The 23,345-nt window shown below is 42.4% G+C and overlaps 1 protein-coding gene across 1 annotated transcript in view; it reads right to left on the minus strand.

Annotated features, from left to right (window-relative positions):
• Positions 1-6,097: 6,097 nt before the first annotated feature.
• The window catches only part of SERPINE2 (serpin family E member 2), a 73,132-nt gene continuing 55,884 nt past the window's right edge, over positions 6,098-23,345 (minus strand). Inside the window, exons 5-9 of the mRNA XM_061205429.1 lie at positions 14,771-14,969; positions 12,558-12,658; positions 10,097-10,183; positions 7,644-7,727; positions 6,098-6,693 (exon numbers count right to left, since the gene is read on the minus strand). Of these exons, the coding sequence (XP_061061412.1) occupies positions 6,656-6,693; positions 7,644-7,727; positions 10,097-10,183; positions 12,558-12,658; positions 14,771-14,969 (509 nt within the window). The 3' untranslated portion in view covers positions 6,098-6,655. The remainder of the gene's footprint in view (positions 6,694-7,643; positions 7,728-10,096; positions 10,184-12,557; positions 12,659-14,770; positions 14,970-23,345) is intronic.

Consider the following 23,345-nt stretch of genomic DNA (forward strand, 5'->3'; position numbering starts at 1 on the left):
ATAATATGCTTTTGCACTTCGGTGTGAAATAGCTTGAAACTTGGAACCAACCTGGACAACTGCTTAATTTGCTGTGTGAGAATAAATATTGCATAAGTTTGATGTGTGGGCAAGAGGAACATGTGGGTCTGAGGGTGTTGCCAAAAGGGGTTTGTACCCAAGAGCATTCAGTGACCAGTCGGAGAACCCCTGTTTGACTAAAGTCTAATCCACGTTGAGAAGACAGTTGTTATGACCATAGGAAGTTGGTGGGATATAAAAGCACTGATACTTAACCTTGGCACCGGAGAAAGACATTTAAAGTCATTTGCTTTGAAATTCTGGCACTCTTTCCCACCTTCCAGTTTCCTAAGCCTTTCAAAATACAATTGCTCCAAAAAGATTCCTTAGCCAAAAATGTTAAGATTGATATCTACAGACTCAATTACACAAGGCTTATTCTTTTTAGTTCATATTATGTTTTTATTATATGCATATGTAAAATAGGGCATATTATTCTCAAAAGTGTTTTATATGGTCATGAGAAAGTGTTACTAGAAATTAGTAAACTATTATCCCAAGTAAGAATGGAACAAATGCAGCTTTTGTGTTCAGCATGTGTTAGATTTTGGCCACAAGGTGGTGCTCTAACCCCACTTGCAGTGAAGTAATATATAAAGTGCTATTATGGGGATCACCATTTTCTCCCTATACAGGAAAGATTGATTACATTTGATTACAGTGAAACATAACTTTTCTAGGCCCCTTACAGCTATAATATTTTATGAGTATATCTGCAGAAGCTAGTTCACCTCTCCCCTCAGGACGTAAAGTTAAGAGTTTCATGTATGAACAATTCATTTCTGATGCCAAGGTATGGATGTTTGAGCCCTTTTATCTTTACTGGAAAGAGGGAGAATTGCAGGGCTGCCATGGATAAAACTTTGAAAAGACTTGTTTTTCCTCTTCTCTTTTTATGATGGCAGAAAATGCACTGCAGAGGCAAGGGAATCTCACTGTCCCTCTTGACACTTCATAAAACCAGATGTGGACCTTCTCTTCATGGGGGGGTGGTCCAGCTCACAACTTTCCCCAGCTGAGGGTGGCCCCATGCTGCCCACGTCTGCATCCTTAAGCCCACTTTTTCTCTTCCCCTCAGCAGACCCCTGAGTCTTCTCTCAGTTGGTAAAGCCCTCCACCCTTGTTGCTAGGCCCTAGAGCTGTGGTTTGCAACTTTGGTTGACTATCAGAGCACTTGAAAGCCACAGTTCTCTCTGTAGGATACCAAGACTGATGGCTAGATTGAGTCGCATCTTGCAAACAGAACAATTTTTCCAGGAGAAAATTCATGCAGTCAAAAATCATAATCACAAGCACACACGCTCCTGAAAAAAGAAAGCTGTCTCGGCATCAGTAGTGTCTGTGCTTTCCACTCGACGCTCATCTGCTCCTGTTCAATTATCCGGCTGCCTGTTAGTGCTCACCGATAACAGAAGACTAAGGGTTTTAAGAAAATTTTCCGAGAGAAAAACGATTGAGAAAATTAAATACATTAGCTTATTCCCCCTTCAACTGAGGAAGAACCCCATTAATTTGATTATTCACAGAACACCGTTTTACCATATCTGTTGTACATTAAAATTGCACAATGAACTAGTGAGTTTGTTTTAATGAGTTTTGCAGGAGACATGAGGAATGAGGTCATTGTCAGCTAGAGAAGGACATTTCTAGTCAGAGGAGGAAGGGTTTACCTGACTTTCTGATAACACTTCCTCTACATAAATTATTGATATCAGCGCCTCCACGGCAAGAAAACATGTCAGCAAGGGCCAGGAGATACTTACCAGCAGACGTTATAGTTAACAAGACACATACAGTCAAAAATCAGCTGACCATCCACAGATGAACTTGGCAATGGTGACCATTAGTTAGGCTCCAGACAACCTGCCACTAGGACTCAGGTTTTGGTCCTGGGATTGTTTTTTGTCTAGAAAGGACAAGCACAAAAGTCTGCCACCCTTCTCTTTACCTTTGGTAGCTGGGATTATAAACTGCAGACGAAGGAGGTATAACATTAAGGGATTAAAAAACTCATTTCCATTTTACTACCTCATATACAACAATTTAATCTGCAAACAACATACCTGATATCGTGTAGAGCAGTGGTTTCTCATTTAGCAAATTTCTCCTTTAAATCACAACATCTGCATTCTTTTTTCTTCAAGGTTTGGAAGAGGGTCAAAGGGGCAGTTTGGGGAATCTTGAAAGAAACAGGGCTTTGGAGCCAGTGGTGTTGTCCACTCTTTGGCCGCCCGAAGTGGACTCTTGGTAGGACACAGTGTCTTTCAGCATTCACGGGAGGTCAAGGACATAGAGGTCGTCCACCAGCTCACCCAAACCTCACCTCTCCCGGGCAGTCACTGCCGATCACATTTACTCTACCGGCTCTGAGCAAATCCCTGCCCTTCCTCCTTCAGTTTCTTAGGTCCCTTAATGTGGAGCGCATGTGTCCTTCAGTTTTTTGTTTTCAGGAAAACAAAGAGCTGCGGGTACAAAAGCCACTCCCTTGTGTCTTTCTGTAAAGTTCTCTTATGATTGGCATCTTTTTCAGGTCACCTGTCATCATTTCCTTTTTAAAACAAAGACTCGAAGGCCAACAAGACATAGCATTTTCAACTTATTTGGGTCAGTGCCTACTCTTTTTGTTCATTGTGTCTCAGGAAGAATTGAAAGTCCCAGCACTTCCCTGGTGGTCCAGTGGGTAAGACCCTGCACTCCCGATGCAGGGGGCCCGGGTTCGATCCCTGGTCGCGCGGGGAAACTAGATCCCGAATGCATGCCGCAACTAAAAGTTCGCATGCTGCAACTTAAGAAACCTGTGTGCCACAACTAAGACCTGGTGCAGCCAAAATAAGTAAATAAATATAAATGAATTAAAAAAAAAGAATGGAAAGTCCCCATCTCACTAAGTGTCAGAGGAGTGAGTTTACTGGTTGTTGTACCCGGCTTTTCCAGAAGTCTACCGTTTTGTTACTTTAGGGAAATTGCAGCCTGTCTCCTGTCTGAACTCAGTATGACATCTAATCCATGTGTAGATTGTTTGCTCAAATATCTACATAGCAAATAAAGATTCTGACACCCAATTCCAGTGTGTGTGGGTTTTCCCTACACCAGCTCTGTGTCCTATAATTCAACTCAATTCCGACACTATCTACCCGGAGGGAGTATCATCAGATTCCATAGGTTAAGGGCTCAGGCCGGTAGGACTGCCTCCCACCTCGGATGCCAATTGCAAGCCCAGGTTGTTACCTGTGCTTCTGACCCACTGGCTATAAATCAGAGGTTTCCATGACCCCCTCCTTGGGTTCGATGAATTGGCTAGAGCAGCTCATAGAATGCAGAGGAACATCTTATTTACTAGATTACTGGTTTCTTACAAAAGGATATAAGTCAGGAACAGCCAAATGGAAGAGACAAATAGGGCAAGGTCTGGGGGAAGGTCAAGGGCGAGGAGCTCTCAATGAGCATGCCGCTTTCCCTGTATCTCCATGTGTTCAGTTCACCAACCCAGAAGCTCTGTAAACCGTCATTTTGGATTTTCTCAGAGGCTTTATTTCATAAATATGACTGATTAGATCATTGGCCATCGGTGTGAACCCCTAGCCCCTCCCCCTGTCCCAGGAGGTCAGGGGGATGGGACTAAAAGTTCCAACCCCCCTCCAATCACGTGGTTGGGTCTCCTGGTGACCAACCCCCATTCTTGGGAGCAGGAAAAGTTACCTCATTAACATAACAAAAGACCCCTTTTTGTGTTCCTCACTTAAGAAATTCCAAAGGTTTTGGGAGTTCTGTGCCAGAAATGGGGATGAAGACCAAATATATATTTATTATAAATCGCAGCAGCACAGCAAACATGATCTTTTACCCCAGGTATGTCATTTTTGTGGCAGTCTCCATATTTTAAATTTATTCGTTTCCCTCAAGCAAAGGAGTTTTCATAAACTTTATCATTTTGGAGACAAGGCCGACAGACCCACTAAGTATCTCAAAAGATAAAAGTTGAATTTTAGAAAAATAATAATTTGAGAGGAAATTTTTCCCCAAGTCCAGAGATTATAAACAGTGTCTAAGAGTCAGCCAGGGTCAGAATCTGGGCGTTGACTGGTAAGTGTAAAAAGTTAATAAACAGAAACTGCACTAGAGTCTGGAGACCAGAAGGGGGAGCTCTCACGACCTGTGAAGACAGTTGAGTCCAACAGGGAAAAGACTCCTTTCCCCGCAAGGACTCAGCCAATGGGAAACCATGAACCCTCTGTTTATCACAGCCGCTCAACTTTCTTTTCTCCTCTATAAAAGCATTTCCTTCTCTTGCCATGGGGGTGGACTGTACGAGCCTCCCCAAAGTTGCAGACCCCGAATTGTAATTCTCTGCTGATCCCGAATAAACCCATCTTTGCTGGAGAAACACCTGGCATTCTATGTGTTTTAGGTCAACATGAGGAAAGGCTAAAGATGGGTAGTAGGTTGGGAAGATCAAATGAAAAATAGGATATATATAGTCTGAGAACCTTGATATTATGACTTTTCCATGAGATGTTTCCAAGTTTTGTATATCATAAATTTGAAATGCTATAATCTATTAAAGAGGCATTCAGAAATGGGACCAGATACTTCAAAATTTAATGTGCCCAGTAAAATTTGACTAATTTATTTTTACTGGGGAGCAGACTACCTGTATCATGTAACAGGGCCACTATATTGAAAGGCAAACTCTTCCGGTCCTTTCTGGAATGAGCAGTGCTGGAGTCAAGAGCCCAGGGATCTAGTCTTGACCCTGCAGCCACTTTTATATCCTCTCTCCTGGACTAATGACTACTTGATCCTACTTCCACATCTTGTAAATACACTTGCAATAGTTAGATACTTTGCTGGGCTAGGTTTCTCTTTCCCTTCCAAAATCAAGTCACTTAGGGAAAGGACATATTTATCTTTGTACCGCCTGGTACTTGGTACCCCATAGGTATATAAACGAATGAATGAATGAAGTGTATAATTCTCGAGTTACTGCTAACACTACTCCTTTTTTAAACTATTCAAAATAATATAACTGAATGGGATCAGAAAACTGGAAAACCAGTACAACTACTTTAGAGGCATTAATAACTATACTAGCATGTTTTCTAGAATGCAAGTGGCCTCAGGTAACCCTTCAAAATAATTTTTTGGCATTTACTCTTAAATCAGGAAAACAATTGCCCCCTTTCTCCATTCTCTCTTGGTTAACCAAGGTATCCACACTTAAATAGTTGCAAACAGCAAAACTCAGTCCACTTGACGAATAAAAATTACAAATGGCAAACTGGTGGAGAGTTGAACGTGAGGTTTAAATGTATAAAGAGAGACGAACAGAGCTCGAAGGTTAAAAAAAAAAGTTCAAAGTTTTGATAAGAAATATTTTTAAAAGCATTCTGATTTAGATAAGACTACCCAAATCTTTAGGAAATTAGTAAAAAAACAAAAACAAACAGGCAAATAAAAAATGGTAACATTAGAATTGTGATGAGTTCTCCAAAAACACAAAAGACCAAAAGCTTGTCATTTCGAAAAACAAAAGCTCCGGCCTATCATCAAAAATGAAACAGTCACTGTTCACTAGGTAACTTCTTTCTGCTCTTGCTACAAAATCCCTACCTTTGCTGAGAAGCCTCAGCCCTCACCTGAGGAACCACAGCTGACATCAGAGATGGACTTACTGTGACAGTGGCTTCCCTGAGTGATCTGTAAACTGGCAAGTGCTGGGGCAGGGAACAGGGTCTGATTGCTAGGTTTAGAGGGAAGGGAAGGGAAGGCCAGGGGTTTCTTGCTGTTTGCCTAAGTACAAAGGTTTACTAGAAGAGGCTGAGGTATTTTTAAAAGGCTATTTCTTTTGTTGTATTTTCAAATAGCAGAGAAATGGCTTTTTTTTTTCTACTACTCATAACACTTTATTTTTACTTTGTACAAAATACAAAAATGCAAATCCAAAGAGTACAGAACAGTAATGACAGGCACACTGCACAACAGCAAACCTTGTCTACCAAGACATTCGTTTTTTAAACTTTATTTTAGTGAATACATGCATTATATAAAACAACAACAACAACAAAAACACACAAAGAGCCTAGAGATTTCGCTATTTCTATCCCCAAAGTAATTCTTACTATCAAGACTTTGGATGAGACAAAAAAAAAAAATTTAAAAGGCCAATAATATTTTTTTCATATAAAAGTAAGAGCTCCCATAAAATGTCCTTTTTTCCCTCCCATCACACTGATTAATTTTTTTTCTGAAAAGCCACACATATAAACAAAACAAAACAAAGATCCTGAACCTGGACAGTAAATACTCAAGAGGGTTGTTGACCTAGGTAACCACTCAGTAGTTTAAAGAATCTTTTAGACATTTTGAAGCCTTCTATTCATTTCTCAGTACAGTGTTCCAGCCATCTTGCCCTTTTTTCCCTTAACACCTCCCAGAACAGAAATGCTGCATCATTGAGTCTCTGTTCCTAAGAACTAGTTTTGAAAAAGAAAGTAATGTACAAAAATATTTAACAGAACTATGAAAGATGTAGGAAAGGAGTCTTTTCTTCACAGCAAAGTAGTCTTTGCTGTGCATGGTTCCTTTTGTATACTCTTCAGGGTTTGTTTATCTGCCCCATGAATAAAACAGCACCTAGAGAATTAAAAGGAAACAACACATAACTCTATAAAAAAACAATCCTTAAAATAAGATGGAAGGTATATTTAAGGGGAGGTTTCTGGGCTGTGTTTAACCCACTGCTCTTAAGCAGTGCTGTCCAATGGAACTTTTTGCAATGATGGGAATGTGTGTATCTTCATTGTCCAATATGGTAGCCACTGGTCACATGTGCCTACTGAGCCCTTGAAATGTGGCTAGTGTGATTAAGACACTGAATTTTTAATTACATTTCATTTTAATTAATTAAAGTTAAAAAGCTAAGCATCCACATGTGGCTAGAGGCTCCCATATTGGACTGTTTGGCCCGGGAGCACACTAATTATAACAATGAAGATGCAATGAGATAAAAGGATAAGGAACTAGCTTATGTTATTGATTAAAAGCAGAGTAAAAGCTAGACTATGTTAGTTTCTACTCTGTACCAACATGACAACAACGTCTCCACAAAGACAGCCTTAATTATTCTTCGTAACTGTATTAAGAGGTAGGAATTATTGTTATTCTAATTTTAAAGATGAAGCTAAAGGACAGAGCCAACTTTGAACCCATGACTCATGGAGCTAAGATAGACTGAATTAAAAATTCTCAGGTCATAACAGCAGGGTGCCCTTACAAAGGTTGAAGACAGGTAGCTTCCTCCAAAATTTACCTACTGCATTTTTTAAAAAAATCAGTAGACGTCAAAATGCCCCAAAGGGCTGCAGAGCTCTCGAGATGTTAACAAAACAAAACAAAACCTAAGATCCTGTGTTTGAAAAATGCCATCACACTCTGTAAAAACAGCCTGATTTTCCTCTCTCTGCGAGGGGCGTGGGTACATTACTGAAAGCGTTGGCACTTGTTGACACATGGGACGAGGATTAAATCAGCGCTGCTGGAGTTAACTAACAGCTAGTGAACAACGGAGGAGGAGAATCACTCACCTGTAGGATTATGTCGGATGAAAAATAGAAAAGGTCTGTCTACTATAAACCAGGGAGGCGATGACCTTGCAATCAGAATCGCAGCTGCGGGAGGAAAAGGAAAATGCACTGTACGCCCAGCATGAGGCCAGCAAGGCAGCACGTAATTCAAGGCAGGACATGATGCCTGTCCCACAGGCTAGCCATGTAATAACAGGCCCAGTGGTCACCACTGATTGCACACCTGCCATGGGCCAGGCCCTTTCCATCCGTCCTCCTTTAGTCCACACAAGCCCCATCTCCTTTAATAAACGTACTTACTCCTTGTAGGGTTTTTATTAGGATTAAATGAAACATATTACAGCTCTTAGAACAGTGTTTGCCATTTAATAAACACCCAACGCATATTCACCGTTATTATTAGCTGTTTTTCATTCATACCATCTTCCTAGCTGATGCCTGGTCCCTGGGCCTTTTAGCTTATCCAAATCCTGTATCAAGGACCCGCTCACTTCTCATCCATTTTGTCTGTGCCTTCTTTGAGCACATCGTCTAGACTGTCCTCTCACTGGCAGTGTAGACTGCTCATCTGGGACCTACTACCTTATACTGCTGTTCAACTCATCTGGTGTAGACATTGGACTTAGAAAGCAAACTTATTTAGGCTTATGGTCTTACACATGTTTACTCTGCCATTTACCAATGGTAGCTTTGATTTATAAGCCAGTGATAAGGCCTTGCAGGAGGGTAGATGCCTGGCATAACTGCCCCACGCTTTCTGCAGTGACCCAGTCGTCTTCCTCAATCCCCTGGGAAGCATTAACGACTTGGACTTGATGTTATAAGGGAAACATCTGCAGCTATGCTTGGGTAAACCGCTCAACCCAGGGTTATTAAAATTAAATCAACAGTTAGCAAGTGTTATGGACTGAATTGTACCCCCTCAAAACCTGTATACTGAATCCCTAACCCCAAATGTGACTGTATTTGGAGACAGGGCCTTTAAGGGAGTCTTTAAGTTTAAATGAGGCCATGAAGGTAGGGCCCTAATCCAATAGGACTGGTGTCCTTATAGGAAGAGAGGGAGACGCCAGGGACGTGAGCACACAGAGAAAAGGCCATGTGAGGACACAGTGAGAAGGTGGCCGTCTGCAAGCCAAGGAGAGAGGCCTCAGGAGAAAGGAACTCTGCCAACACCTTGATCTTGGACTTCTATTCTCCAGAACCGTGAGAAATAAATTTCTGTTGCTTAAGCCTTCTAGTCTGTGGTATCTTGCTATGGCAGCCCTAGCAGACTAATACAGCAGGGCTGGCTTCAAGGGCATGTGACCTGGGCAGTCACAAGAGCCCCACACTCACAACGGCCCTGCACTTGGTTTAGTGCTCTGCTATTGCTGTCTTGAAATTCTTAATAAGTTTTGAACAAAGGGCTCCATATTTTCATTTTGCATAGGGCCCTGCATCGTAAGTAGTCAGTCCCGATAGTTATACCAATTGGCAAAATTGCTCAATAACTTTGGCAAAATTTAGATGTCACTTTCTAGGTCTTTGTTTTAAACCCTATTTTAAAGGAATAAAAATTAAATGTTTATTCTAGAAAGGCAATAAAATGTCTATTTCGAGTATAAATGGTACCTTTTAATGACCAGAAATATTTGACCTACTTACAGGTATAGCTAAGATAGTCACTTTATGAATTCACAGAGTTTGGCCAGATCTATTCATCCAATCTCATGTGGATAATTAGGGGGTATAAAAACCAACCTAAAATTGTTCTATTTTCTCCATTATATAAGCTATTGAGGAGAAAGCAAATGTGGATGTTCTAATTATCGAAGAAGGCTGCATAGCAATGTTGCTGTAATTCAATAGTTGCTTGTTAATTCTTCACTTCGTCCTTCGTCCAGACCCAATTGGCTATTTTCCTATTAGTAGTTGCTATTATTTTATGTTTTAATGTGAAGATGGGTCTTTTCTGTCGATAAGAATCCACAATATGCTTCATCCTTCTGAGAGCGGGGTCAGTAAACTACCGTCCTTAGGCCAAGTCTGAGCGGCCCCGCTTTTATGAAGAAAGATTTATTGGAACACAGCCACGCCCATTTGCCTGTATAGTCTATGCTGCTTTCACACTGCAAGGGTAGAGTTGAGAAGTTGTGAGCGACCCTGTATATAGCTCACAAAGAAGAAACTATATACTATCTAGCTCTTTATAGAAAAAGTTTGCCAACTGCTGTCCTAGAGGAATTTCTACTGAAGAGTGCTTTCCTTAATGTAACAGACTCTGAGCTTCGTGGATGCAGATCCTCCTAAAGTCACCACTGTCTCCCGAGGGTCAATCCACAGTGCCTGGCTAGAAATAGGGCTCAGGACACATTAGTTAAGTTGATGAGTGGACCAGGGTACACTTGCTCGCTTCACCAGGACCAGTCCTGCCCAGGCCTTACTTACTTGCTGACCCAGGGCTTACTTACTTGTTGCTGCTGAAGCTTTGGTTCCATCTTCACTGACTTCAATTTTCGCTTTTTGCAAGATGTGAGAAACATGAAGGTTTTCTGACCCTGTTTCCAGAAAATAAAACAAAAACAGCATTTATTTGATATGCAGGCCATCAGGTGAGTGGGGGAAGTAACCTCAAAGCCATGGCAAGCTCCAATTCTTAAAAGGTGTCAGAAGAAGTGACCTCTTACAGTCCTGGTGATTGAAGGCTGTATGTAGGGTGAGGGTCACCCAGGGTTAATTTCAGTCTCTGCTAAGTGAACTGTGACATCACTTCAGAGGAGGGAGTCCCGGACCCCAAATGTGTTGGTGACTCTATCAATTCAACTCTGATCACTAAGAATTTTATTAAAAAATGAAAAGAGCAGGGCTTTAAAAAGGTAGCCTAGTTTTCCAGAAGAAGCAAGCCAACAATATTATTTTTCAATTACAGAATGTCAGATCCAGAAAAAATATGGCACTTACAGATGGGGAAAGCGAGGCCCAGAGTGTTAAGAAATCTGTCCCCCAGTCACATGGCTAATTAGTGGCATGGTAAGTGCTGTCTTTTTTTTTTTCCATTTTATTTATTTATTTATTTATTTATTTATTTTTGGCTGTGTTGGGTCTTCATTTCTGTGCGAGGGCTTTCTCTAGTTGCGGCGAGTGGGGGCCACTCTTCATCGCGGTGCGCGGGCCTCTCACTACCGTGGCCTCTCTTGTTGCGGAGCACAAGCTCCAGACGCGCAGGCTCAGTAGTTGTGGCTCACGGGCCTAGTCACTCCGCGGCATGTGGGATCTTCCCAGACCAGGGCTCGAACCCGTGTCCCCTGCATTGGCAGGCAGATTCTCAATCACTGAGCCACCAGGGAAGCCCAGTGCTGTCTTTTCATAACAAAAGTCACTCATCTTACGGGCATATTAGTGAAGAGTAGGAGCAGAGTTTAGGCTGCTCTGGAGGGCCAGGCTCAGAAATGCAGCCGTGCCTCTGGGACCTTCTAGTGAATTCACTTTCCTTCTCAGCAAAACTTACCATTCCAGCAACGCCCACTGGGGTTAGCATGCGAGGAGAATGCAAACAGAAGTTAATGGTGACCTTGATGGGACACAGGTCTGATGGGACACAGGAAAGGGCAGGTTAAAACAGTGCTTCTCAGGGTTTCCCTGGTGGCGCAGTGGTTGAGAATCTGCCTGCCAGTGCTGGGGACATGGGCTCGAGCCCTGGTCTGGGAAGATCCCACATGCCGTGGAGCAACTGAGTCCGTGCGCCACAACTACTGAGCCTGCACTCTAGAGCCTGTGAGCCACAACTACTGAGCCCGAGTACCACAGCTACTGAAGCCCGTGCGCCTAGAGCCCGTGCTCCACAACAAGAGAAGCCACCACAATGAGAAGCCGGTGCACTGCAAGGAAGAGTAGTCCCCGTTCGCCACAGAGAAAGCCCGCACGTAGCAATGAAGACCGAACGCAGCCATAAATAAATAAATAAATTTATTTAAAAAAACCCAAAACAGTGCTTCTCAAACTTCATTGGGATGAGGAATCTTGTTAAAGCGAAGACGCTGATTCAGTAGGTCTGGGTCAGACCCAAAATTGTGAATTTCAAACAAGGGGATGTTAATGCCGCTGGATGGGGGAAGAGAGTTTGGTTCAAAAGGGATGAGAGTATCAGAACATCCATGGAGCTTCAGTTTCACCAGGGAAGTCGCCTTAATCCCCAGGACAGGTACTCAGGTGTTCACTAACAGGCAACTGAGGTTGGTAATGAACTGTTTCCTTATCACTCAGGGGAAAAACACAACATGCAGCACAAATCATGTTTAAGCCATGCCTTTGGCAGGAGGTGGCTACGCTCTAACTCAAAAAGACAAAGGACCGACCATTCAAATATGACTCTAGGAAAAAATTACGTGTACTGGCAAATGAAGGGATATTATACCAGCTGTGTCCTAGATGGTTTGGCAAAGGAAAGCTCTAATCAGACTCCTTTGAATTTATATTATTTCAGATTAATGGGTGATGAGATGCCAAAATACCTATCTGAATATAGTGGTGCCTGCTGTAGTTTGGTAGAAGTAAGCATTTGAGAGCTCAAAAATCTTGATTTTGAAAATTTGAAAATACAGGGGAAAAGCTTGCATTTGGAAGAGGAAGAGACTAATATCTAATTAAGAGCCAAATTTTTAGGTAACAGAGACAACACATGAAATGCTTCTTTAAATGTGTGGGATCGTGTGGGCTTCACATGAAATGTACATGTGAAATGTAGGGACGGATGACTTATGCTGATTTAAGTGATGAAGGCTCAACAGCATACTTTGGCGATATATCAGATTAAACCTTGGAGAGTTTTATGGCAGCACATTCCTAAGTTTGACCTTTTCTCTCTGAACAAATCAGAGACTCAATCTGTAACATACTCCACAAGTATAAGAGCAAGTTTTACATTGAACATACTTGTTATTTTTGCAAAATTTGCCTTTGATGGATCAAACATATCGGTGATGCCAAGGACCTTCAGCGGCTCCTTCAAATCTGTTTGTGCTACAGCTGTGAACCTAGCACGAAAGCAGAAAATAGGGGGAAAATCAATATACTATAAATGATATAAAATGATATAATCAGTGCCAGTGGAAAAAAGGTTTACAAACAGATCCTTTTTAAAGTACACTCTGAACACCTATATCTTTAATTTTAATCCCAAGATTTAAGTACCAGGTAAGTAGAGAACAACTCGTCTCTCAAACACATACCTGGCAAAATGGCACAGTATCAGCAAGTAGGGGTGTCCTTACCCTCATGGGCAATAGGCTCCCCATTCCAGTCCTAGGAAGATCTACAGAAGCACTTTCTCTCATGCTGATGGGGAGACGCAGGGTTGCAATAGGGAAGAACCTCTGTATGCTATTACAAGTTAATCATTAAAGGGATGTTGCCTATAAGCTTAAATTACACATAAATGGCCCATCTCTGGGAACCCTGCCTCCCAGGTAATGAGCATTAAGCTAAAATACTTTTGTTTTGCTCACAGTAACTATCCTGACCAGGCCCGCCTGTGAATGACTGCGGGAAGGAAGAAATGAACACATCCCCTCTGGAGGCTGAACGGAACCAGGAAAGGTTTGACTTTACTCCCTCCCCTTTTAGTGGAAAAGAAGCCTGAATTCTAACTCGGGGAAGATGGTTCTTTGGGACACTAGTCCACCACCTTCTCAGCCTGCTGGCTTTCTGAATAAAGTTGCTATTCCTTGATATTTCTTGATTTACTGGTCTGTCATGCGGCGAGAAATGCAAGCTTGGACCCGGTAACAGGGTGTTGATGAGTGTCTGGTATTCTGGAATATCTACAGTTCTTCCCCATACCCAACCACAGAGCCATGATCTTGGCTGCTGTAAGAGCCACCATACTTACTGGGATTGGGGATGGTCAAAAGAGAGGAAATACATTCCTGCTGGTTCGTGTTGGGATTCTGGAAGCATTTTACCATTAAAACAGGGGCAAACACTAGGAATGGTATTCATTTGGGTTTGATATGGATTTCTTGGATATTTGTGGACTATACCTATAGATATGTAAATGTCAGTTATTAAATCTATCATCAGAGGATGTTTTACCAGATTTTATCACATCCTATGGGAAAGCAGCAAGGGTAAGTGAGCAGATTCTCATCACAGATGGGCTATTATGGTAATTTATATGGTAATTTACCATTATAACTATAATTTATGTACATCACCAGCTTCTTCATTTATGGCAAGCACTGCCTATGTGAAGGCTTATTTTACCACAAAAAGAAATACTCTTGGGGGAATTACTAATGCTAATACTAATAAGAATTACTAATACTTATTATGAATGTACTCTTCTGATTACTTAACTCAGTGGCTAGAGAATTAAAAGCTATTAGAACTGGAAGGTATTGCCACCACCACTGAGGCCTGGGTGGTTTAAAGCCCTGGATACTGACAAAACAGTAATGTTGAAAAGTTTATAAAAAGGGGACATTCACTGCCTGCTTCACAGATCTGGGCAAAGTATTCTCTGACCTGTTAGAAATTTAGGAATCAGACAGAATTTGGGATTCCTTTCCCCTTGGTTTCAAGTCCTAACAGTTCAGGTTTCATCTATATTATACTTTCAGGGTATAATAGAAAAACTGCCCTAGATACTAATGTAAGAACTCTGCCTGGGTGGCTTCAAAATATTTCCTTATTACCTACCTTTTGGACCTTGGTCTTTAGCAACTTCCAGCTAAAACTTAAGTACCTAGAATGAAACTCCTTATCAAAACACACAGAGCACTAAAACTTTACTGTATTTTCAGCATACTATCAGATGATGATTTGCATCTGCTTTTCAGTCTTTTGAACAGTGACCTATATTAAAAGCCCTTGTAGTGGCACAAGAGCTGTAGTCTTGTGGAGGCTTAGAGACCAGGCTGCCTTCTTTCCTTCCCCGTCATCACTATCCTGCCATATAAGAGGCACAGGGATTGAAAACCAACTTTTACAAAAGCACAGCCTTGTAGTCCCACCATGCAATTCCTGCAAAATAAGGCAGGTTTCATGATGTGTCTATTTCAGCCTTCAGTTGTCCAGTATCTGACACAATCACTCCCAGGGATCGAGTAGTCCTGTTGTTTTCTCTTTTAGGGAAAGGGGCTACTTACTTGGGCAGGATGACCTGCACCCTCTTGGGCACCATGGTGCTCATCCAGCTGTCGATGGTCTTGGTGCTGATGTGCGGGATGATGGCCGAGAGCGGGGTGGAGCTCTCTGTCGGCAGCGCGATCAGCATGCTGATGCTTTCCCCGTGGTAGGGCAGCTCGATAAAGTTGTACCATAAGTCACTGGGGGTGCTTGTAGACCCTAAAGAAATCAGAGGCAGGTTCAGTGCATCCTTGGTGACTTCCAGAAGGGGCATGAATGGTTGCTGATCGCCAGGGTAGCTTCAGAGGGAAGAGAGCAATTCAGGTTGAGAACTTCCCTATTCTAAAAATAGCTTGCTTAAAAAACCCTCAACAAAATACTAGCAAACAGAATCCAACAACACATTAAAAGGATCATACACCATGATCAAGTGGGATTTATCCCAGGGATGCAAGGATTCTTCAATATACACAAATCAAACAATGTGATACACCATATTAACAAATTAAAGAATAAAAACCATATGATCATCTCAATAGATGCAGAAAAAGCTTTGGACAAAATTCAACACCCATTTATGATAAAAACTCTCCAGAAAGTGGGCATAGGGGGAACCTACCTCAACATAATAAAGGCCATATACAACAAACTCACAGCAAGCATCGTTCTCAATGGTGAAAAACTGAAAGCATTTCCTCTAAGATCAGGAACAAGACAAGGATGTCCACTCTTGCCACTATTATTCAACATAGTTTTGGGAGTCCTGGCGACAGCAATCAGAGAAGAAAAAGAAATAAAAGGAATACAAATTGGTAAAGAAGTAAAACTGTCACTGTTTGCAGATGACACGATACTATACATAGAGAATCCTAAAGATGCCACCAGAAAACTACTAGAGCTAATCAATGAATCTGGTAAAGTTGCAGGATACAAAATTAATGCACAGAAATCTCTTGCATTCCTATACACTAATGATGAAAGATCAGAAAGACAAATTAAGGAAACACTCTCATTTAGCATTGCAACAAAAAGAATAAAATACCCAGGAATAAACCTACCTAGGGAGACAAAAGACCTGTATGCAGAACACTATAAGACACTGATGAAAGAAATTAAAGATGATACAAACAGATGGAGAGATACACTATGTTCTTGGATTGGAAGAATCAATATTGTGAAAATGACTATACTACCTAAAGCAATCTACAGATTCAATGCAATCCCTATCAAATTACCAATGGCATGTTTTACAGAACTAGAACAAAAAATCTTAAAATTTGTATGGAGACACAAAAGACCCCAAGTAGCCAACACAATCTTGAGGGGAAAAAACGGAGCTGGAGGAATCAGACTCCCTGACTTCAGACTATACTACAAAGCTACAGTCATCAAGACAATATGGTACTGGCACAAAAACAGAAATATAGATCAATGGAACAGGATAGAAAGCCCAGAGATAAACCCACACACCTATGGTCAACTAATCTATGACAAAGGAGGCAAGGATATACAATGGAGAAAAGACAGTCTCTTCAATAAGTGGTGGTGGGAAAAATGGACAGCTACATGTAAAAGAATGAAATTAGAACACTCCCTAACACCATACACAAAAACAAACTCAAAATGGATTAAAGACCTAAATGTAAGACCAGACACTATAAAACTCTTAGAGGAAAACATAGGAAGAACACCCTTTGACATAAATCACAGCAAGATCTTTTTTGATCCACCTCCTAGAGTAATGGAAATGAAAACAAAAATAAACAAATGGGACCTCATGAAACTTAAAAGGTTTTGCACAGCAAAGGAAACTACAAACAAGACAAAAAAGACAACCCTCAGAATGGGAGAAAATATCTGCAAACGAATCAATGGACAAAGGATTAATCTCCAAAATATATAAACAGCTCATGCACCTCAATATTAAAAAAACAAACAACTGAATCCAAAAATGGGCAGAAAACTTAAATAGACATTTCTCCAAAGAAGACATACAGATGGCCAAGAAGCACATGAAAATCTCCTCAACATCACCAATTATTAGAGAAATGCAAATCAAAACTACAATGAGGTATCACCTCACACCAGTTAGAATGGGCATCATCAGAAAATCTACAAACAACAAATGCTGGAGGGGGTGTGGAGAAAACGGAACCCTTTTGCACTGTTGGTGGGAATGTAAATTGATACAGCCACTTTGGAGAACAGTATGGAGGTTCCTTAAAAAACTAAAAATAGAATTACCATATGACCCAGCAATCCCACTACTGAGCATATACCCAGGGAAAACCATAATTCAAAAAGACACATGTGCCCCAATGTTCATTGCAGCACTATTTACAATAGCCAGGTCATGGAAGCAACCTAAATGCCCATTGACAGATGAATGGATAAAGAAGATGTGGTACATATATACAATGGAATATTACTCAGCCATAAAAAGGAATGAAATTGGGTCATTTGTAGAGACGTGGATGGATCTAGAGACTGTCATACAGAGTGAAGTAAGTCAGAAAGAGAAAAACAAATATCGTATATTAACACATATATGTGGAGCCTAGAAAAATGATACAGATAAACTGGTTTGCAGGGCAGAAATAGAGACACAGATGTAGAGAACAAACGTATGGACACCAAAGGGGGAAAGCGGCGGGGGGTGAGGGTGGGGGTGGGATGAATTGGGCGATTGGGATTGACATGTATACACTGATGTGTATAAAACTGATGACTAATAAGGACCTGCTGTATAAAAAAATAAATAAAATAAAATTCAAAAATTCAAAAAAATAAATAAATAAAAATAGCTTGCTTAGAAAGTCAAAGATAAGGGCAATTATTTCTTCCTTCCCTGGTAAAGAATTCTTTAGTCTAGACATGTCTTAACAGAATGCCTTTGGCAGTCACTAAAGTTATGCTAATTCTGTTGAGTAGAACTTAACTAGATCACAAGGCACTTAGAATACAGTGCTTTGCAAGTTGACCCTTATCATATGGATGAAGGAATGAATCTGAGCTGCCTAAGAATGATTCTTTTGGTGGCGTCTCTGAATGCATGTGAAGAGGAGGGAGCAAGGGAGGGGGTACACAGCTTCCACTGTTTAGGGTCCACTCTGTGCCAGGCCCACACCAACCACCCCAACGCAATTAGCCTCTACAGCGCCCCACCAGGTAGGTATACGCAGTCCTATTTTACAGCTGGGGAGGCTACAATTAGAGAAATTAAGTAACTTACCAAGGGACACATGGCTAAAAGGTGGACCAGGACTCAGTACAGACTCAGTACGTCTAATGCCAAAGATGATCCTCCTTCACTGCCTGACTTCCTACTCACTCTTCAGTCATTCCAGTAACTACCACTAGGGCTTTTTGATACTTTATGGTACTTGTGCTTACTGATGAAAACCCAAGAAGGATTTAAACCCGCATTTCTCAGAATGTCATCTAGAGAACACACAACCTGCAAGACGTCCGGTAGACAAAACGGATTCCACATCCCAGGAAGTTGAGGAAGCACCAGACACTCGATTCTTCCTGCAGATTCATAATATACACCAATGCTAGAAAGGCTCTGAGATATCCTGAAGAAAACTGTTTAACTCTAGTTATTCTCAGGTTTCCCAAACTAATTTGATCTTAGAACCCTTTTATCCCCACGTAAAATGTTCAAAACATTTAGCAACTGAGCAGCACAGCTGAGCACTGCCCATCTGAGCGGATGCAAGTGCAGACATGATGGGCGCTGGAGAGAAGCCCAGGGCATGAGCATGGGGCCCAGAGTGGCCATGAACTCCCGGGAGAAAAAGCCTTCCACAGAGCATGCCTTAGGAGCCCACGGAACCTTTACATTAGACATGCGATGGGAGAGTTGTAAGAATTAACCAGGTGAATGGAAAACCAGCATTTCTAGATGATGGTGGATGTCTGAAATGTTTTCGGAAACACTTTCAACTTTTGAAGAAGACCTCGGTGATCTTGCTGAGGTTACTTAACCTCTGTGTGCCTCCTGGTTTGGAGAATGGAGAGATCAGGGATATTGAAAGTGTGTAGCTCACAGGATTGTTGTGGTGATGAAATTAGAAGACATATACGTATAAGGTACTCAGCAGGGCCTGGCCCACAGTGGGTGCCCAGTGAACACTGGTTCCCTCTCCCTCCTCCTCTGAATGACCCAGAAGGACAACATATTTAAGAATGAGAGAAAAGAGAAAGTGAGTTTCTCTCATGATTGTCACTTGTCTTTTCTTTGGGGATGACTTTGCTAATCACTGCATCTGAGACAAGGAACTTCAGTAAGCCAGTTGTCCATAGACAGGGGTTGGGAGGGAGGCACTGATGGAGACAGAGAGAGAGAGACAGCGTACTGTGTCATCGTTACGTAACAAACACTTTTAGCTGTAAAATATGATAAGAATGGTGAAGCTCTTAGAATACATGACACTACAGGATGACACGACAGCTTCTCCTTGAGGAAGAAATATGCGGACAATTCATGGGGGTGCTCGGTGTCTCCTGTCCCCATGTGCCACCCTCGCCTGCAGGGCTGCTCAGGTACCCAGGGTGCCTGGCCTCAGCTCCGGACACATGTGGACTCTCCTTCTCGCCCGGGTCCCGTCTTGGGGCTGCCTGAGAGTCCAAGATGGGAGTCTTCACCTTTACTTTTACCCTGCATGATAAAATGGTCTCAGCAGAAACTGAAAAATTGATGGAAAAGTGAGAAAAAAACCCACTTCCTAATAAGCCCTTTAATCCTCAAAGAAAACATTAGGTTCCTACACTGGTAGAGCTCATTTTTAGAAACTGCAAAGAAGGGACTTCCTTGGTGGTGCAGTGGTTAAGAATCCACCTGCCAATACAGGGGACACAGGTTCGAGCCCTGGTCCGGGAAGACCCACATGTCGCAGAGCAACTAAGCCCGTGCGCCACAACTACTGAGCCTGTGCTCTAGAGCCCGCGAGCCACAACTACTGAAGCCCGCACGCTCTAGGGCCTGCATACCACAACTGCTGAGCCCGTGTGCTGCAACTACTGAAGCCCCCATGCCTAGAGCCCATGCTCCGCAACAAGAGAAGCCACCGCGATGAGAAGCCCGCGCACTGCAACGAAGACCCAATGCAGCCAACATTAATTAAAAAAAAAAAAAGAAACTGCGAAATGCGGGAAGTTGTTAATAAATGACTGCTCCGGGGCATGAAATAAGGACCTGGAAGCATTCATTGGCCACTTCTAGAACTGTTTACTGTTCTGAAAGGTCAGGATCATGAAAAATGAAAAGTTAGAACCTGGGGTGTGTTCGAGGTGGGGCGAGAGCTGCTCCTTCTACCAGGGAATCCAGCCTCGACGGGACCCATCATTAACTGATCAGTAAGGTGAATAACTGCTAACCATTTTGCATCTCGTCACTCACATCTGCCTGACGGTCCATTTCTCCCCGGCTCCAGGTCTACTTCTGATCACAGGAGCTGATGACAAATGCTGGCTCAGCTGACTCCGTACACGCGCCCCTTCCATGCTTATCTTTACAAAATAACCCCTTTCCTCTCCGTCCACCTAATCACAGAGGTGCTGCTTTCATAGCATGGTTTTAGAGGACAAAGGTTAAAGACACAAGATCTGGAGTTACAGGACCTGGATTCAAATCCTGGCTCAGACACACGCTAGCTCTGGGACTTCGCCAAGTTCCTGAACTCCAAGTCTTAGTTTCTCTATCTGTAAAATGGGATGTTAGTACCTACCTTACAGAGCTGTTGTGAAAATTAAATGAGAAAATACACGCCCAGAGCTCAGCCCAGTGGCTGCACACAGCAAAAAACCTTCATCTATGGGTGTGAGCAGCTTTGTAAGATACTTTGCTTCTTGAGTGTCAGAATCGATCCACCAAGAGAAACCACACCCGCTGCATTGGGGCACAGATCCCGGGCGGAATGAACCAGGCAGGGAAGGGGTATTTGGGAACCTTGTGTCAGAGCAGGAAGCCTGTCATCATCCCAGCCCTCTTCCAGCCCCAGGCCCTCCATCCTTTAACATCTGGGAAGCAGACTGAGTGTTCTTTAATGAGGATAATTCCTGGAATATATAGAGATGTGAATGGAGCAGGCCTATTCATTCCAAAAAGAAGGGAAGAGGTGAAAGGGGAAAATCGGTCTTTTCTCTTAGATGAATCATGATCAACAAAAACCTTTAATGAGACATAACAGGCAAAGAATCAAGTATTGAAAATATGGAGAAGATTTAAAACTTTCTGTAGGTGGTGCTTTGGGGATGGTCCAGTTTTTCTGGAAAGCCCCCTAAAGTACTCTGATTCCTATTTTAAGTCCTACAAGGGAGGATGTATTGACAGCTAGGCTTGCTGAAGTGCAAAGAACTCTTCTCAGCCTGTAAAATCAGAGACAATATTTTAAATATTCAGTATCAGGAAAGCCTTATAGATGAAAGTCCCTTTAATTACCTTCTACTACAAGCAGCTTTGTGGATTTCTGAGCCTTAAGGAACTGTTCAGGCTATATTTAAGTAGAAATTGAAATATACATTTGAAAAAAAGAACCACAACAAGTAGACCCACTGTATATAGTAGTCTATATTCAGGCTGCAGTGGAAAGGGAGTATGGGGAGAGTTAATGGGGAAGGAGGAGTGGTTTAAGCAACTGGGTGAGTGTTGGTGCCATTTGCTGGGCGAAGGAACACTGCGGGGAGAACTAGATGGCAAGGGCAAGAGTATATTTATCTGTGGAACCAGAACTTAATAGACAACTAATTAGAGACATAACATGGATATGTAGGTATGAGTTGGAAGCTCAGAGGAGAGTGGAAGCTAGAAACATACTGTATATTCATAGACACACATGTATATACACATACATATGTATGTTTGGAATTCTTTGTGGTCTTTTTCAAAGTCTCTTAAATCTAAATCCATAACCATAAAAACAGAAAATTTGTAACAACTTTGATTCAGCAATTCCTATCCAAGGACATTACCTTTAGAAGTTCTGACACAAATATCTAAAGATTTATGTACAAGAATGCTCACTGTAGTGTTGTTATAGGAAAAAAAGTAAATGGCCATCCCTAAGGTATTATGATACGTTTATAATATTATGGAGTGTTATGCAGCTGATAAAAGGATCAAGCAGTTCCACGAGAATTGACATAAAAGGTTTTCCAAGATAGACTGTCTAATGAATAAACAGATTACAGAATAGAAATTATAGTGTAATCCTATGTATGCAAAAAAGTTGGATAGACAAATTTTACATATCCATAGAAAAAGCCTCAAATGATATCCATAGAAAATGCCTCAAAAAGCCTAGCACTTAATAGGGGTTTTTATGTTGGGAAATGGGAATATAGAATAACATTTACTTTCTGCCTTATATACCATTGCATTTGAGGACTTTGCAATGAATATGAAATACATTTCTACTAATTTTTAAGGCTTTTTTTTTTAATGGAAAAGTCTCTGCCCTCAAAGTGCTTACACTTTATGGGGCTTAAGTCAGAAGAGTTTTCCCCTCCTATTTTCTACCCTCTCCCTTAATGTTATTAAGGAAATCCTCTCAGAGACCTTGATGATATCTTGGAGGAAAAGTCAGGAAGGCTGAAAAACAGGTAAATGGAAGGACAATGTTTCAGCAAAGTGACCAAAGATGGCGAGGCCTGCCTGAGGCCTCACGAGGCGCTGGGCAGGTGGCACCAGAGGCTGAGTGAGTGAGTTCAGGCAGCCTGGCTTGGCTCAGCTGTCAGGACCACTTGCCTCCCATCGCTGGCTGGTCGAGTGGGCCAGATTGCGATGAGACAGGACGAAAATGGGTGACCGGCTGTGTGGTCTATGGTCATGAAAACAAATGACTTCTTGGGGCCACCACAGACTGCTGAGCTTTCTCCAGAAGACAAACCTGCCTCGTCTTTCCATGAAAAACTTCTCTGCCGGCCAAAGAGGGAAACCTGGGTGCAGATGACACCACTGGACTCTGTCTCCTGGCCCACGAAGGAGCTGGGTTCCAATCCCAAGTTACTCAGTAAAAACCCATGAGGGCGTAGAAAGGGGGGGCAGGAAGGATGGTCCCAGACCACTTACAGTGTGTACTTGGCAGGGAATGAGAGCAAGGGGACCTTCACGTTCTGTTCTGAATTCAGTTCAGATCAATCAAGGTCTGACAGCTAACAGACAGGACACCAAACTGGGTCAATTCAGCAGAGTTTAATGAAGGGACCACTTATAAGGCAAGGATAGGGTACAGAGGCGCCATTAAGGATGGTACCCTGGGCTACAAACAGTGGGGCACCATTACCAGCCTTAGCCTGGGAGGGCCGAGGGTAGGGGCTGGTGGCCCAGAGAGAAAGAGCCTTTGGGCAGGTCCTGATGGCAGAAGACCTCGGGTGGAGGGATGCTGTGGCCCTGGTGATGCAGGGAGAGGGCTGGGAAACCAATGCCCAAGCCCGCTCTCCTCCCTTACCCCATCACCTGCTGGTTCACCCCACTAGCCAACCAACAGGAAGCCAGGGGAAAAGGGAGCCCACTGATACAGTCTCCTGGGGGTTCAGAAGAGGGTGGAGAAGGGAGGGCATGAATCAGGGAAGGCGGGGGAAGAGATCTCC

This window comes from Eubalaena glacialis, chromosome 1 (assembly GCF_028564815.1).
Source record: "Eubalaena glacialis isolate mEubGla1 chromosome 1, mEubGla1.1.hap2.+ XY, whole genome shotgun sequence".
NCBI lineage: Eukaryota > Metazoa > Chordata > Mammalia > Artiodactyla > Balaenidae > Eubalaena > Eubalaena glacialis.